Source organism: Corvus cornix, chromosome 1 (genome assembly GCF_000738735.6).
Source record: "Corvus cornix cornix isolate S_Up_H32 chromosome 1, ASM73873v5, whole genome shotgun sequence".
Classification (NCBI taxonomy): domain Eukaryota; kingdom Metazoa; phylum Chordata; class Aves; order Passeriformes; family Corvidae; genus Corvus; species Corvus cornix.
In genome coordinates, this window is record NC_046332.1 from 92,376,883 (window position 1) to 92,395,703 (window position 18,821).

The following is an 18,821-nucleotide window of genomic DNA, read 5'->3' on the forward strand; positions in this document are numbered from 1 at the left end:
TGTGAAATTCTAGAGCAACTAACGTGCATGGTGAAGATGTTTTGGGGAACAAGGGAAACAGGTACATTCGAAAATAACCAGAAAAATAGCATAGATGCACAGCAACTCCTTCAAGGATTACCAAATTACATAACTTGCAGGCAGTATCTCATAAATAAATAAAGGCTTTCCTTTCCCTCTCTCTCAACACAAGCAGAACGTATACACATAATCTGGCTTAATTTTCCAGTGGTGGAGACTTGGTGGAGCTACAGTCAACCTGCTGAGCAGGTTGAGACAGTGCTACTGGTGGTAGTGAGAACTCTGGAATGCCTGGCTAGCATGTGCTCCTCACGCATTCACAGTAAGGAAGCAAATTTTCCCCTAGTCTGATTGGGAGGATTTAATGAAATAATATTGGGCTTTCTGTAGGTGAGGGTTCAGTTCACTACTTTGGATCATCAGGGTATCCATTCTGGACAATATCATTGTTCCTGTAAGAACATCTGGCACTAGTGACTGATGCTGTCTGATGCCTCGAATGCTCAAGACAGAGCAATATGAAATGAAGCTTTTGAGGGGCATTTTTATGGAGAGTCTTATAGCAGATTCTTCTGAACATGTCTCTTACAGGACTGCCAATAGCTGTGGGATTCCTTCCAGCCCTGTATTTCTCTGCAAGAGGTCAATTCTTTAGTAATTTATATAAATAACTGGCAATTCCAAAATATTTTCATGAAGCTTTTTATACTAAACCAAACATTTTCTCATCAGTTAAATTCACACATACAACTTAAGAGCAAAAATTTAACATACAACCTTTTTACAAGTACACTATCACCACTGTTAGCAAAAAAAGCATGACTGTAAGTAAGCAGGCTGTATATACTTTTCAGTAGAATGTCTATAAATTAAGGGTTTGGGCAAACTTTCTTGTTATTAAAATTTATTTCCATACCAAATTTCTTTTCCTTTCAGGCTCTGTTTTCTGATTATACCATGGCTCATCACGAAATGGTTCACTCTGCCAGGCATACTTCAGAACAGTATTTATTAGTGCTTTACTGACGAGAATACAGAGGTATACGACAAGAAATACATTCATTGATCTAAAAAAAAAATAAAAAGGCAACTTAAGATTCCCATTAGCATATAAGACACAGGTTTATTAGAAAATGTTAAATATCAGCCTAACATTTGCTGCAAGTCTAACAATGCTAAGATGTTAAATAACTCTTCCAAAATGCTTTTCCAATGAGGAAAAACATTATTGAGGACCATTTTCTATTTAAAACGTTAACTGCTATAATTGTTTCCAAAATGTGTGTGACACATTACCAAAACTAGTGTATTAGTGAAAGCAATAGCTTAGATAGAATAATAACAGAATAACTGGGCTTGTATCTGCAGACCTTTTCATGCCATTTCTCTGAATCAATACAAGATCACTCACATAAGTATTTTTATAGAAATATAAAACCAAAAAAGAACATTTTGCTATGTAGCTGTAATGTCCTAACTCTAGGCAGATCTAAAAAAAGAGCAAGAACATTTTGCATTTAAGATTGTATCTTCATTAATGATGGGCATGAACTAAAAGCCATGGGTTATACATCAATAACAGTAGAAGCAGACACATCATCACTGCTCAGTCACTGTGTAAGAGAAGGGCTGTCAGCTGGTCAGTCCATCTTGTCTCAATCAATGACATCTTGTTTTTCACAAGGTTGGACACCTTACTCAGAGCTGATGATTTCAGATAGCAGAGCAGGAATAGAAAATAGTCTCTATTTTGAAAATAATAAGCAACCAATGTCAGCCCACTCCTTAAGGATAGCACTGTCTTACTTTCCCACCATATATGTCTGTATGGAACTTCTTAATTTTAGCTAAACCATGGAAAACATGCCACAGTCAAGCACTGTTACTGTAGCCACTGTTACTTCATCCAAAGTGAAGTGCATTAAAAAAGTTACTTTTACTGAATTCCAAGACTTAATTGCAATGAAAAGCATTGAATGCTAGGATAATAAAAAACATAACCTTGGAAAAATGTCAGTAGATGTACTCTAATCAGCGAAAGAAAAGTCTTATGGAACAACCAAACATCATACATTAAAAAGCTAAGCATTAATTCAAAATGGCTTTATTTTTTAAACATCTAACAACAATAATTCAGTTTTGAGAACCTCATTTATATGGTGTTACATACATGTCTTGTATTGTAAGTAAAAAACTATTTAAAAATAACCAGATTTTAAGTCTCTCTACCTTTTTTTCATTTAAATCAATGAAACATACACTTCTAGAGAAAAAAAGTATCTGATTTGCACCATTCAAGCATGCAGCTTTCAAACCCCAAAATAAATACTAGAAATTTTACTTCTCTACAGCAGATCGCTTCTGTGATTTTGACTGGTAATTTAATGCCATCTTAGTTTCCATGCCAGTGTAGATAGCAACACCTGAAATTAGACAACTTGTTTTACTAAAGATTGCACAGTGCAGTAACTGCAAAAGAGCACAATTCACTACATCATTATACTCTGTCATTTCTTTAATTCTTTAGTCTGAAGAAAAACCCCACAGATTTGGATGATAGCCCAAAATTAGAAATGGCTCTATTATCTTGGTACTAAGAGAGAAATTTTAAGCAGCATTTACATCCCATTCCAGTCACAGTTTCCAATTGCTGAAGTGTTTCTATGTAACAACATTAAATATTATCAAAAAGTTGTAAAACAAGTGACTCAATAGAAATCATAAGCCCAGTAGTAACTGTAGGCTTGTAACCTTGTTTGGTGTTTGCTTATTATTTCAGGGTCCATTAAAATAGTCAATAGAAATATTTACCAAAGATTTTTTCTGTGTTTTTTAAAGTGGCTCCTCTAAGAAGCAGATTTTCAGATCCTAATGGCCTGCAAAATGTAAGTATTACAAAATGTTAACATTTAGAGGAAAACATCAGACCTTAGTGGAAGTCACATAAAACAGGAAATTACTTTTATTTTAACAAACTTACAAGGAATATTTAAAATTTTAAAGGGAAAATTAAAAATAGATAAATAGATGTCTAAAATTAAACTCAAAATTTCATAATTCAAGTCTTAAACCAATGCACCTCAATGCCACAAATGTAGGTACCCAAATAAAGACTCAACACCTTAATTGCACAGTACTTGTTTTTAAAAGCACTAATTCTAGTATTTTTTAGGCTTATATGAACTACAGTATCCTCTATGTTAGAACTACTTAAGGACAATACACTCTTCCATTTTAAGTATAAATGGCATACAAGATATTTTTGATACTTGCTGTAAACATTTCAAAAAATGCCAACAAATATAGGTAAAATAATTTATTGAAGAGTATGGAATTAATGTAAGGACCTCAGTGAAGTTTAAATAATATTTTGGAACATGGTATGTACATTAATCATCATATGAGTTCAAAACCAAGGACTACTTTACAAGACAGACAGCATGCAGAATTGTCAGATTCTATCTATACAGCAATAAAACAGAACAAAACAAAACAAAAAGTATATTCAGTGTTTTCAAACGTCATTCAAAGTGCACCTGTGGTATGAAACTCCCAAAAAATCAAGAAACTCCAAACAAACAGGGCCACAATTCTGATGTAAAACCTGAAACTTGTTCCAAGAAACTAGTGGAACATGAATGACCCAGATCAATCGACAGTTTCCATAGCAGATTGTGACAGAAAATAACAGTGTACAGACACGCTGAGGAGGTTAGGAACGCACTTAGCCAGCACTAACTCCCCACATGCTGGGATCTGGGCTATCACCCCAGCAAGCAGCTTCCCTCCTACTGCTTTCCCTCTTTGTGACAAGGATCAGAACAATTTCGAGTACAGCAAGTTGGATGTTGCCTTCCTTGAACACACAGCACTACGGACATATTAGACAGAAGTACAAACACATTTAGTAAAATTAAAGACGATCATTTGACATGTTCAAGCCCTTCAGAATCTAAGAAGAAAAATGAAATACACAAGTGATACTATTCATATTGTTTAGTGCACTACCAAGATCTCACACTAATGGGGCAGTATTGTACAAGTGCTGTCAAAATCCTATCAACATCAATGGAAGTTGAATAAAGACATTAATATACTAAAGAAGAGAAATATGATTAGAAGATGAAATATTTATTATTTATGAAATAACAGTCTGGAGTCTTCTACGAGAAAAATATTCTTGCACTAAGATAAAGCAGCACAATGTTGGTGAACCAAAGGTAATTCTCATTATTGATGCTTATTCAACTGTGAACTGTTTAAATGTGTAGAAACTCCAGATTTCCCCACCTTGCAATAGGCTCATTCCTATCATGGTAAACATTTATTCGACCAACAAATCTGAAAGGGAAATACACAAGTAGTTTAACAGTACTGCTAATAGATTATTTGAGAAATATTTTCTAGGAAGTACTTATCACAGAGAACATTTCCCAACTGAACAGGCTCCAATTATCCAGAACATGAACATGAACATAAGAGATACATATAGATACATACTTAAAACATGTAAATACAAAAATACAAAGAATGGTAACTTGATATAAATTTTGCATATAAAGAGATGTAAGAAATTATAAATTTAGGGATAAATCTTCTAAGTAGATCCATGAGCAAGAAATAAGTCTTATTCCCTAAACTGCCTAAGATAAGTCAGCGTAATTACTATCTTTTACAACATCTAAAGCCCACAACTGAATTAAAACCAAAGCAAACCAAAGCATAGAGCTAGTAAGTAATTCTCCTTCTGAATATCTGTAAGTACATTTTATCTGTATGTGGTGGCTTGACCCTGGATAGCAGCTAAGCACCCATCAGCCTCTCGCTCGTTCCCTCCCCAGCAGGATAGGGAAGAGCGCTGGAAGAACAAAAGCAAGATCTTAACAATTCAATACATGAAGGGAAAAAACCAAGTGACACAAAGGCAACCACTCACCACCTCCCATGAGCCTGAGGATGTCCAGCCAGTCTCCAAGCAACAGCTGCTTTGGACGACTGCCCTCTGGTTTTATTGCTGAGCATGACACTATATGGCACAGAACATCCCCCTAGTCAACTGAGGTCAGCCATTCTGTCTGTGTCCATCCTCAGCCTCTTGCCCACCTCCAGCCTATTTGCTGGAGGGGCAAAATGAGGAACAAGAAGTTTGACACTGTGTAAAAATTTGGCAACAATAGCTAAAACCGTGGTGTGCAATTAACATAACACTGTTTTAGTCTCAGAGGAACAACACTACACCACACTGGCTGCTATGAAGAGAACTGACTTCATTTCAGCCGGGCTGAGTACCCTGTATCTGCAATACTTCTGTCCAAGTGGATACGCTAATGCAAAGGGGATTAAGGTGGACATTAGTGTTTTCAATGGTAGAGGAAACTGTGGGGAGCTGGTGGGCCTGTTACCCCAAATGGGAACCTCTGAGGCTCTGAGGAGTGGAAACCTGTCTGCTTAGAGAATATACAACATGGTAGGGCCACATCTGAAGACAATAATGTACAGTTGGTTATGATGCAGCATGATACAAAATAACCACGTGCCTTTGGAAAAAAGATTCACCACTGTGTTTTGTTGAGAGGCAAAGTTTCAAGTAAAAAATTAGCAGAGATGCAAGCTGACTACCAATAAGCATTTTCACTATTTGTGAGTCAACAGCTGTCCCAAAGAATTTCACCATCTGTAATGAGTTTCAACTTCCAGCCATTCACTTTGAGAGCCAAGTATTTAAAGAAAGGATCAAACGAGTGATGGACTCAATATTCTAAAGAACCTGTTCTCACGCAGATTTCTAAACCAACTTCTTAATCACTAAGATTGGGGAAAAGAGATGCCTTCAAACCTCAGAAATAAGCAATGTTTTTTCTGCATCTTCCAACAGTATTTGCTGTCAAAAGAGTGCATTTTAGCTTGACATCACATTGTTTTCTGTGTCTTATTTCAGCTATTTTTTACTGTGGCAGAAAAAACAATTGTTCTCAATGGCATAGGACTTCTTGTACTACTATTAAGACAGAAACCTCAAAAGAAGCTTCTCAAGATTTATCATTAGGTTTAGTGGAATTGTGTACAGTTCTTTTGTAAAATATTGAGTACTGTAAGACTTTATACAACTTTAGACATTTTTCTTCATGTTCTGCATTAAAGTGTTTTGCTAATCGTGATGGCTTCATGCTGTCATTAGTTAGTATTTCAAAGCCTGTGGTGTGAGGTTTGTCGTTAACAACAGCAGATGTAAATCTGTATTTAAAAGAGTCTTGCCAATTTGAATTTTTTCTGGCTAACGTCCTGTCAGATCTGATTAGACTGACAGTGGCTTTACTTTGTAATATGACTGATGAATTTCTCTACCAGGAGCATAAGTGCTTGCCATTTACTTATTGTTCATTTGCGCTAGAATGTTACTATTACCTTCAATCTGCAATTTCTTTGCAAGAATCCTTTTAAGCCACTTCAGTATTTTGTGAGTCTTTCTTCAGTTAAAACTAGATAATATAATCTGCAAATCCATTTAACTGGGTACACATAAATGGCAACACTTTGCAATACTTTGCTGAAAGCAAAGGAGTGAGTGCCAAAGGCAACTTCTCCATATTGTGGAACACCCTCTTCCTCTGGAGAACCTCACAAACTGTATGTGACATACAGAGAGAGAGTATGGGTGCCAATATCAAGAAGTATACTAAGTATTAGTAAAGCTTAATTTCTTTCTTATTTTTATATTAAAAATAAGGAAACTGAAGTTCTAAAATTTTTGTCACATTCCTCAGTGGACTGCTTTGTGCCATCCCCCTTTGGAGATCACTACCCCAGAGCACATCTAGGGAACTACCTGCAGAAAAGGAGTATAGATGGAAGACCTACTTGACTTCAAGCTCACTGTGGGGCTTGCTCTAACCAGAGAGATGCAGCCAGTATCTTTTCATTAGGATATTTTTATGATTTATTGCTAGGGTACCTCAAATTGAACAGGTAAGGATCATTTTCTTACTTATAAAGGTCAGGCTGAGGTTGTTCACATTCAATGGTAGCATGTAGTGCATCGATTTCTTGCTCATTGCGAAATGCCTTTGTGTCTTGAACAGCATAGTAAGTCTGGAATAAATAAAAACATTTAAATAAAATAAAAAAGGACAGATACACAAGACATTAATCTGTACATATACTTCAGTTCAGCCTGAAATTTACTAACTTTTATGTTAAGAGCTCATAATTCAAATAAGATGCACCTCAAAATGCTCCTAGCTGGGCATCTTCTTACATGGTCTTTTCCAATCACTTTTTTAAATGATTCTACAGTTTCGTGCAAGTACCTTTCAGTGTATTCGTAAAGCAGGTCACCATGAAAGCATTTAAGTACAAAAGGTTAGTGTATTATCACTGCAATCTGCATGCCTATACTGGACACAGACAAAATCACAAATAAATGTCTTAAAATTTTTCATAAAACAGTATTACTTTTAGAGAAATGAAGTCAGATGGTAGAAACATAAATCACACAAATTAGTGTACCTGCTCACACATCTAAGCATGAAGCCATATTGTGATCTGTATCAACAATTAAAAGCAAACTTTGCCTTAAAAAAAAAAAAAAAGTATAGAACATTTAATTACTTTGTGACTGGATTCACCATCCAAACTAGTTGTTGTAACAAAACATGTTCCATCTCCTCTACTACTTGATAGGAATATTAAATCACATGGGAATTTTTCATCTTCTTTTACCATTACAATATCTCCAACCTAAGGAAAAAACACAAGAAAATAAAATGCATGTATGTAGCAGCCCAAATTTCAGATTTCAAAACTAAAATCTAGATTAACACAAATATTTTGAAAATTCAACAATTTTTATTTACACCAGGATTTTACCACAAGAGTAAAGAACTACAGAAATATCTCTGGAAAACTGAATTATACCTTGCAGAATGATAGAGATCTACTGTTTACGGCTTTCCTCTCAGGATAACCAACTGGCAAGTACTGTCTTATTAAGTTTTGCAACATTATTTGAGAGATGGAAGATATTATCCTTAAGACTAAATAAAACGAAACTGTTTCAAAACCACCAGGAGATGTGAGCTGCTCTCACTGGCTCATGAGGATAAGCATCTAGATCCAAATATTACAAGTAGGTGAAAAAGCCAACAATTCCAAGTCTGCTGATGAAAACAGGATACATTTTTAGCATAATTTAGCAGAATTGTGACTAGAAGTCCATCCTATTTTTATCCATTTACCCTATTTTAAAGGTAAGCAAACTAATTTTTATTCATGAAAACATAGGCAATATTTTACAGCACATTAGAATGCCACAATAGAACAGCCAGCCAATTACAAATTCAAAATATTCTTGCAAATCATTCAAGAAAAATGGCTTTTTCTACATTTCTGGAGGTTAAACAAGCAGCAAAGCCATACTCTGTATTCTAAGAATATCAGGGTTTTAATAAAAATCCCATCAAAAATATGCAATTTTTGCAATTGTTCATGTAGGTCAACATCTGTTGAATATACTTTTATGTCATAATTTATTATAATAAGAATCAGCTTAATCATTGTTCTTGTTATATGCTTATAAAACAAAATTCCACTATCCTTAGCAGTTGGCAGGAGTCAGTTAATTCCAGTTAAGCAAAACAGTCTGATAAAAATCAGCAATAGTAACATCTAAAAATAAATTTTTAGAATTAAGATAATAAATGAGATTTGTCTAATTGTAGATATGAAAGAGGCTTTTTTTCCTTAACCAATAGCAATGAAAAATTGCAGATTGTACACATGGCACAGGAGAATGCAAACTCTAAGCATACCTGCAACAATCAGGTAAGAAATTCTCATTTTCCTCATCCTAAAACAAATAAAAGTACTAGCGCATAGCACCTTATTAAAATTTAAAAGATGTTCCAACGTCTGCCACTATGTCAGCTAAGGATGCAAAGGGGACAGGGACAGGTTCTTTCTGATGGTGCCCAGTAAAAGGGCCTGAGGCAGTGGGCACAACCCGCAACATGGGAGGGTTCACCTTGTTTTCATCCTGTGGGTGACTGAGCACTGCAACAGTTGCCCAAGGGGGGTAGTGGAGTCTCCCTCCCTGGAGAAACTTAAAACCTTTCTAGATAGAGTCCTGAGCGAACAGCTCTTGGTGGCCCTGCTGGAGCTGGGGGTTGGATCAGGAAACCTCCAGAGATGCCTGCCAACCTCAACCATTCTCTGATTGTGTGAAAAAGAACTCCAACTTTCAGCAATTCTTCCTTCTTTAGTTGAATGCCCCCAGGCTTTAGCTGCAGACCTCTATACAACCTAGCCTGTTTTCTCATGTAATATAGAGCTGAGAATTTCACCCATTTACAAATACACATAGATATCCCTTTCCATGAAAGTATTTTCAAGGTCTGTCTCTCCTATAATTTAGTCACCCAATGTACACACTCTGAAAAGCAACAAATAGGGGAGAAATTAAGAAAATATGGGCAACAGATTAACCACTAAAATTCAAAATCCAGTTGCATGGTACTTGACTATTTTTGTTTGGAATATTTAACTGGTTAGGTACACACCTGGAATTCTCAAGCATGTGATGCCCTAAATTTTTTTATTACCAGGAAGCCCTAGGCAGAAACTATCACACTCAAATGGAAGGTCACAGCAGAAAGGCTGTGAACACTGTTGATGCACTTATGCCCAAAACCCACAGAGCATAAAAAGACATATTGGAAATAAGAAAATTAAAAAAAAAATCTATCAAATTTTCTGAGTTCTAAAGAAAATAATGTTAAAAAGTTAATCTGGTCATAAAAGAAAAAAAAAAACGAGCAGCAAAAATTAATTTCTGAAAATATATCAAGAAGGAAATGATGCAGCTTTCACAAGGTCAATGAAGAGATTGTGATTTGATGGGTTTTGAGAAAATATTTAGAATGCATTGCATCTGTACATATGCATGCATCTGTATACATAGCACTGACTGTCACAATCAGGCTTAAATAAATTAATAATGTGCAAAATAGTAGTTATACCCCATCTCTGAAAGTGTTCAAGGCCAGGTTGAATAAGGCTCTGAACAACCTGGTCTATTGCAAGGTGTCCCTGCCCACGGCATAGGGATTAGAACTAGATGATCTTTAAGGTCCTTTCCAACCCAAAGCATCCTATGACTCTGTGATAATGACAGTAGACAGAAAATAGAGAAAGGATAACTCGTGACAGAAATTCCAAGTTAAAGAATTGAAAACGAAAGTAACATTTATGGAAGGAGTTAGTTAATTCTAGTTAAGCAAAACAGCCTGATAAAAATCAGCAATAGTAACATCTAAAAATAAAATTTCAGAATTATGATAATGATGCCATGAAGATTTTTTGCCTTTTCTTTTATACCCCTGTTACACCTTTTTTACAACTTCTGTATTCCTAGTGCTTTTTGCCTACATTCTTGGACTTGTTTGTCAAGCTGAGAGACTAAACATTTTAGAAGCTTCATAGGTAGAGGATAGTGTGCCCCAGACCCCAAAGTCCTCTCCAGAACACATTCTGTAAACCAAGATAGAACCATCCAAGGGAAGGCTCCTTGGGGAGGAGGGCTCATTCAAGCCTCTCATTGGGGAATTTCTGATAGATATGCTAATTAGTAAAACCTATAATGTGACACCAGATCTTATGGGTGGAATTTGCAGGGTGCATTCCGGTGCATTTGACCTGGACGTGTGCACCTAAGGTTCCTTAAAATAAATACCAAGGTAAAATCCCTTTTCCCCTTCTAACCATGTTTGACTCTTGATTTTAAGACCAGGAAAAGGCATCATAATAAATGAGATTTATCTAATCTCATTAGACAGTTTAACTCACTAGGAGTTTAATTTTATAAAAATATTTTATTCAGAGGCATAAAACTAAAAATTAGTATACTGTGGGTCTAATCTCCATTACATGCAACAAATGCTACATCATCACACTACATTTCTGTATAACTTGTTTTACGTGCGAAGTGTACAAGAAGGGTGAAGTAAAGTCTGACTCACAAAATCTGTCAAGTTACTTACTCTTAATTTTCGGCTTTGCTTTCTAACCAGTTTACCATGCTGAATGAAATGAACAGGGCACTGATTTATTGCATTGTCAGCTTTATGTCGCAGCCAATCTTCATAACCCTAGAAAACAGTGAAATGGAATGATGCAGTGATGCACATTTGGCTATAAAGACACAGAATAGCTCTAGCTTGCAAGAAAAATTTTAAGAATTATCATTGATCACCGTAAAGGAAAAAAATATTCTCACTAGAACAAATGAAATTGTGATACATGTCAGTACTAAAGTCGTGCTGGATATCTATGAAAAAGAGCATTCATGGTTACAATTAGTCAAACAAAACCATGTATTTTAATGAAGACATTTGGATGAATAGGGGTTTAGAAAGCATAGAAGAGTTTCTGGTATTTAAGTGATCATCTCTTGCTTATGCTCTGTTGACTCCAGTAAGTGCACAGTACTTATAAAAGCAGTTGACTAGAAGGAAGAAGTGTAGAAAATATATTGTGGAAGAATGGGACTTTATCCTGCAAGATGATAAAGAGATGACATGACAAAAGGTTGTCATATTTGATGACTGCCGTACAGTTAAGCCAAACCTTTTAACCCTATATACAATATATAGTTGTGAAGAATTTTGTTTCAAGAGACTTTGCAGAGTACCCTATTTTTCGTGCTCAATTACCCCATGAATTTGTGTTTTATACAAGCAGAGAAACTAAAGGATAGGGAATTGCAACTTTCCATTGAAAAGGTCCTGCCATATGACAAAGATTGGGACTGACAAAGTCATCAGTGGTTAAGAGATGGAAAATACCACTTGTAGTGGTATTTTTACATAGCATTTTTACATCTAACTCTTTTGAGCACATTTGAAAATTCAGTGCAGAACAAAAGTATCACTACTTTGGATGGTCTCAAAAATAATCTGGGAACTCAGAGAGACTTTATGACTTTGCTGTAATATACTTCCAGGGGTTGGTACAGCTCCTCGAGCAGGTCCCAAAATCTACCCAAGTCATTGAGAGAAAAAATCAAGGAAATACACAGAACTGCAGTACCAGGCACAGCACATCATAACCCAGGCTTTGGTTGGTCACTGCTAACAGTAAGACTTTAAAGTGTAACATTTAAAATCTTAAGACTGGGAAAGCCACACTAAAATACTAGCTCTTGCACGTATCACAACTTCTACTCAACAAGAAGTGAATTTAACAATAGAATATACTCAGTGATGAATAGTTACCACTGTAAAGAAAGAGAAACACAACTCTCCATGGCTTCTTTGAAGACTCATGAAGGAAAAGTCTGCATTTAGCATAAAGACTGTGAAGGTAGTAAGTTATCTATTAAGCTATCTATTAAGGGACAATCGAAATTATCCTGGTTTGGGTCTATCTGGGGTGGAGTTAGCTTTCTGCACAGCAGTCCTGTGCTGCTGTGCTTTGTACTTGGGACTAAACCAGTCTTGCTTACACCCCAGCATTTTGGCTATGACTGAAGAGTGTCAGCATCAAGGCATCCTGTTCAACCTTCTCCCACACCAGACCAGCAGGGTGGGGGCGGGCAAGAGGCTGGGAGAGGGCATTGCTTGGACAGCAGACCCAAACTGACTCAACTGCTCTCTTTAGTTTTACTTTTGCTCACTAAATTACTCACCTGTTTGATAGCTGTGACAGTGATGACAAACAAAAGTGGAAGTCCACTTGTAACTGGACTAGTAGGTGTATCAATAATTAACTGCAACAAAAAGAAAAAATATTTTCTGGTTATATTTTTGTGAATGTAAGCAGTCAATCTTTCAAGTAAGATCTTTCAAGTAATTTCACCAATATGTTACAAGGCATCACAGAATTTTAATTGAAAAGAACAGTACTTCAGTACAACTTTCAGAATGTGTACTATACTGACAAAAATTTGAAAATTGGATGCTGTAAGAAGATACAACACTGTAGTTAGATCACATTAACATCCAGATGTTAATGCCTTGTAAAAATATTTGCTTGCAAGACTTTAAGGAAGTATTAGACTGGAAAGCTGCAGCTTTGGAAGCAAAATTATGGAGCACCATTAGAAATTAGCATGGCACTGGCTTTACATGCTATACAATGGAGCTGTTCTTATGCATGCAAAGAGTAAATTCTGAAATACTGAGCTGGGGCTTCTGCAAATATAAACAGAGAGGCAGAGTTCACAGAGGGAGTGCAAATGACAAAATCTAAGTTGTCCTGGGAATCTGCTTTTCTTTCTACAGAATCTGGTCTGCAAAGTAATACTGCTTCTCACTTAGTAAGATTTTTACTATTTAACACAATTAAGTGATTGTGAAAGGTTCAGAATTAAGACACCTAAAAAGCAGCACACTAGTTATTCATGGAACTCATTTAAAAAACAAGTATTTATGTACCTCTCTAAGCAAGCATTGTATCAGTACCTATTATTTCAGTTTCTCACAGGCTTTGATGACAGCACAGTTGGAAAATTGCTGCCAAGACATTATTTTGTTATAAATATCATATTTTTGCAAAACTAACAAAACCTTATCATCAACAGAATTTAAAGTAACAGTTTTACAGATGTGGATGCTTATTACAAAATAAAAATGACAGGCATTATTTTCAATTTTATCAAGACATGTTTTGCCATCCAACTAGAGATGCTGTCAAATTCTCTTCAGATTAAGTTCACATTTACAACCTGGAAATTAAATGAAACACCTTTTTGTCACATCACCCGTGTAAAAGGCTTTCTATGCTCAACCATTTACATCCATGGTCATCAAAACCAGTTAAGTTTTAAAATCTCTTTCAACTTCTCCCTGTTTTAGAAAGAGCGCAGAACTTACTAGAAAATGGGAGTAGCTTACCTGAACAAGGAAAATGATGAGAAAATAGAAGTTAGCTATTCTTCTGAATTGCTCAAACAAATTTTTTGGTATAAAGTTCCAAAACGTGTACTGAAAACAAATGCACAGATTATGAGCGTTTGTGAAGGAAATATTGTTCACACTCAATTTTATAACTAACATTTCAAGATTAAACTAAACAAGAAGCAGGCGTGTTTTGGTTACTTAGTTTAATAATTTACTGAATTTGAACCTTAATTGACAAGCATGTATTCTCAGAATAGCATCATTGTTCTGACCTGTGATAATCTTTCTACTAGGGACTGCAATAATTTTTAACTAGCAACAATGCTTGTCCAGAGTTAGTGTCCAGAGTTAGTTAGTTATGGAATAGTTTATTTAAAGCATTTTAAAATTTATTTAAATTTAAAATTTATTAAAAGCATTTTAGTAATTTCAAAGACAACTTTTAATTCACTTTCATGTCGTATTCATGACTTGAGATAGGTGGCACTCAGAGCTAAATACACAGTAATAGCAAGACAACCAAATAAAAGTTGTTGGCCCCTCTTCTGTTCCTTGGCTGGGACACAAAAATACTCCTCAAGATAAACTACAGTGGTGAGTAAGTGGCTGCATATTTCTGTACTAATTATCACAAATTATCACAAGTGTTATAAAATGACATGAGAAACATTACATAAAGCTGCAAACAGAAAATGCAAAAACTTCAAATTTAAAAAGTCATGTAAAAGTGATAATGGACCTTAACATCATCTAGTCCCCTTCCTCTGCTCTGCAGCAGGTTCAACTACACTCTCTTTACACAGCTCATTCTGTAGCTCCAGAAAAACATTGCAAGGATTGCTTATTGGAACACATGTAAAAAATGTCAGCTAAAATGGTGTAAAAAGGTTTGAAAAATGGCTTCAGAAAACTAACACTGCTTCATCTTATTATCCAAATTATCCTTTGACATGTAATAAAATGACAACTCCAATAAAACTTTCATTTCAAACGAGATGGGCTAAGAAGCTTATCCTAATTTATTTGCTCTGTTACAAATGTGCCTTGTCTCCTCTTGGCAGATTGTACTTACACTTGCTGATAACCAAATAATTCCATGAGCTAGACATCTTCTGAATTTGGCCCTGAAGGCAAAGACAGACAGAGCTCCAGAAGGAAAGCACTTCTATTACATCTGAAGACAAAAAATATCCCTGAGAAATATGCCTTAAATGTACGTGAAACCCTATTATATAGAGCAGTCTTTTTACCTCTTGGGAGTTAAAGCCTGAACATGTGTAAGACATAGGAATGAAATATTCTTCTTCTATCGTGTGCCAAAAATCAGTATATAACCTAAATATGCCCTAAGTTACCACTTATCCTACATAATAGCTAGTTCAGTATTAAATCACCTGTGAGCAAGCCAAAACTCAGGCAGGCAGACATGCAACAGCTAGAAAATCAAGCGTTCTAGTCTTGCAATTAGAACACTTTTCATCAGACAGGAATGTAGCATGCACTACCCATTATCCTACAGCTACTTGGAATTTTCAAAGAGAACAAGTTAGACTTGATTATTTTTCCTTGCACAATGCTGATCATTCAAAACTGCTATTATGATAGATGAACATATAAATTCTATTTGACAACAATTATTGCGTATTTTCATCATTAACTTTATCAGGTAAGTTATCTTTGTTTTCTAATTTTATCCATTTATTTTCTAAGAATCTCTGCCTGCTGCAAAGAAAAATCAATAGAGGTTTCAGTGAAAAACATTTGTTTACATTTTTCTGTTTAGCTCTTTTGATAGAAATAGTATTTTTGATAGAAATTTGATAGAAATAGTATTTTTTCCATGGTAAAGGGGTTTTGACCGTAAAAGTTCAGTGATTTACACAAGCCCCCAAATCACGTGATCTCTTATGTAATAACAACATATTATTGTTGGACTAGATATTTAAAATATCTGATTGAAGAAGCAGGTAAATAAATTAAAACAACAATCCATAAAAAGGTTGTTCACCTTTACCCTTAGTACCCAATCCTCCTTGCATTCCATCCTTAGTTCACTACCTTCCCTGCCAAGCTGTGGTCTTTCCACAGCTCCACCTTTGATCAGCAACTCTCTTAGCTGAATAAAAGCAAATAATATGGGAACAGATCACTTTTATGGCTGAGAAGTGTTTCCTAAAATGGATGCTTTTTTAACACAGACTACTTCTTAAAATTTATTTTCAATCTGATAGACTTTTAGCACTTCGAGACTCTGAGTTTCATGCACACAAAGTATGTCTTTATTCTGCCCATTCATCTTAAACAGAGAAGTAACGATTTTTGCAGCTTAGGCAAGAAAGAACGCTAAGATGTCTAGACAGACCTGCCCCTACCCAAGCCATCAGTAGCTCAGAGCAGTATCTACAAATGTGCAAGTAATGTTTAATCAACATAATCACTCCCTAGAGAAGCAATGGAGGGCCTGCCATTCAGAACAATATTTATCTCATGACTGCTGCATTCAAGGCAATTTCTCTAATGTAACTAGGCAGGAACAAACAAAAATTTTTAAAGCAAAGTCATTAAAAATGACGATATTAAATCCATCAGATTACTGTGCTCGGAGTTAATAACATCATCTCTCTTCTTCAGATAATTTCTAGTCATGCTCTTTGTAAACTCTTGAAAAGCAGTTTACCTATATTTAACTACCTTTTTTCCACTATAATTCACTTGAAGGGCATAAGTTTATCCAAACAGTTACACAGTATTTAGATATAAGCTGGGGACAGCTTAACTGATCTTTACCAAATGCTACAAAAGAATTAGAGGCCAGAGCTTGGGTGCTTTTTACATATGGGAGGTAACACATCAGACACGGAGCAGTAGTAGTTATGGATTCATCCAAGAGAATAACACATGGTGCCAACAGATGCATCTGAAACACTGTGCAAGAATCTGTAAGATCAGTCTGGTGTCAAAACAGCATCATTAAAGTAGATTTTCTTCCCATTTATAATTGCAGTAGCACCTGCAGCGCTGGTCTATTTCTGCACTTGTGAGCCCATCCATAGTATTCCCGCTTGTGCCCCTGGCTCCATCTCACCAATTCTTGCATCCTCTTTACTGACAACATCTTGCTTTCAGATCCAATACATCTTCATTGCAGCCAGATACACAGACTCAAAAACGTAAAATACACTGTTCTTGACACTGTATTTTGACCTTTTCATTTGCTATCTGCATGCCAGAAATTTGGCTCATGTTTTAAGCTTCTCTTTCTACCCTAAGAGGCAGACTTTTTCTTAAGAAAAAGGAGAGTTTCTTAGTAATCACTTTACATCAAAACCTGAAGCTGTAAGAAAAGGCACTTCATACTGAGTTTTGTCAACATTTCAGTTTCTTACAGATTATTTTAAATAGTTACCACCTCTCTTTTAACCCACTCTGATTTCACTCTTTTCATTCAACCATTTTTACTGTTTCTTGTAAATGCTTAAAACTATTACAAAACAAAATCTACTATATTGGTTTATCCCTGGTTTGTAGACATCTTCCTATGATGATTTTCATCCCTTCTGCAAAACAAAATTCATCCTGAGAATAATAAAATCAGGGTAGTATAGAAAAAAAGCTGATCTTGCAGTCATTTGTGTCCATGGTGACTTCAGTATTTTTTAACATACACATTTTTGTACTATCTATCAATTACCAAGAAACAATGCATTCTTAAAGCTGCAGTTTAAGAACTAGATTGCAGGCATGTGTGCATATCATAGAATGGTCTGGGTGGAAAAAGACGTTCAAGATCTTCTCAAGCATCCTGTGCCAACCCCCCTGCTGTGCGCAGGGACACCTTCCACTTGACCAGGTTGCTCCAAGCCCCATCCAAACTGACCTTGAACACTTCCAGAAATGCAGCATCTACAGCTTCTCTGGACAACTGGTTCCAGTGCCTCACCATCCTCAAAGTAAATCTAAACCAACCCTCTTTCAGCTTGAAGTCCTTTTCCCTTCTCCTATCACTTAATGCCCTTGTAAAAAGTCTCTCTCCAGCTTTTTTTGTAGTCTCCTTTCAGGTACTGGACACAACACTTTATATATAATACCACCTTACACGGTATTATGTTATTTGAGCAACATAAATATTACATATACTATATACATATAGGTAGCCCTCTTCAATAGAATAGCTGAAAAAGCTCTGATCAAAAGTTTCACGGTTTCTTTAAAGGTAGTTTTATTTATAAAAATAATACTTTTTTGAAACACAATTTGTCTAACTATATAGAGTAGAAAACGGGTAGAGAAAACTATAGCAGAGGGTATGAAAAAAACAGGAAATCAATAATTATCTGAAATCATAGGAACTGAGTAGAGAGTATGCCTTGTCTAACCCAAGTGACTCGCTTACAAGCATATAGGAAGTTTACAGCAGAACTCATCTATGTTCTTCAGTGTATTAAACTAGTATCAGGACTGACTCAAAGCAAAAAAATGCAGACTTCTGTGCTTATATGCTACTCAATAGAATTGGAATATTTTAGAAGTATTTTGCCATATTTATGACAATTTGAAATGAATGTAGAAAGACACAATAGATAACAAAAGATAACAATATTTTAACAAAAGTATTAACGTATGCACCATCTGCACAGTGTTTATCACTCCACTGAGGGAGGGACTCCTGTTTCTCCACCTCACAAGGTCATTCACAACACAGGGATCAGTGGAAGCTCTGCTACATGTAGGGCTTTTACAAGTGAAAAACCAGCACCAGTACATTCAGAGAAAGTGCAAAAATGAAACTGATTTGGGGACGTTAGATCAAATGGCATATTTGATGAACAAACATACATAGGATTTTGTAAAAACAGTTGCTGATAAAACAGGATTTCTGTTACAAACAAGTCTATCCTTAGTAGTCCC

At 35.7% G+C, this 18,821-nt stretch overlaps 1 protein-coding gene across 9 annotated transcripts in view; it reads right to left on the reverse strand.

The window, feature by feature from the left end:
* Positions 1–18,821, reverse strand: part of ATP11A (ATPase phospholipid transporting 11A) — a 122,405-nt gene that overhangs the window by 37,660 nt on the left and 65,924 nt on the right. For 8 of the 9 annotated variants that reach the window (XR_002044384.3, XM_039549822.1, XM_019282863.3 and 5 more), the window contains exons 3-11: positions 13,908–13,997; positions 12,701–12,781; positions 11,055–11,162; positions 7,630–7,758; positions 7,007–7,110; positions 4,312–4,362; positions 2,833–2,897; positions 2,363–2,444; positions 938–1,088 (exon numbers count right to left, since the gene is read on the reverse strand). Coding sequence is in view for 8 of the 9 variants with exons in the window: in XM_039549822.1 (XP_039405756.1) it covers positions 938–1,088; positions 2,363–2,444; positions 2,833–2,897; positions 4,312–4,362; positions 7,007–7,110; positions 7,630–7,758; positions 11,055–11,162; positions 12,701–12,781; positions 13,908–13,997 (861 nt within the window). In the remaining variant the exon portion in view is untranslated. The remainder of the gene's footprint in view (positions 1–937; positions 1,089–2,362; positions 2,445–2,832; positions 2,898–4,311; positions 4,363–7,006; positions 7,111–7,629; positions 7,759–11,054; positions 11,163–12,700; positions 12,782–13,907; positions 13,998–18,821) is intronic. The other variant, XM_019282865.3, reaches the window with a different exon arrangement.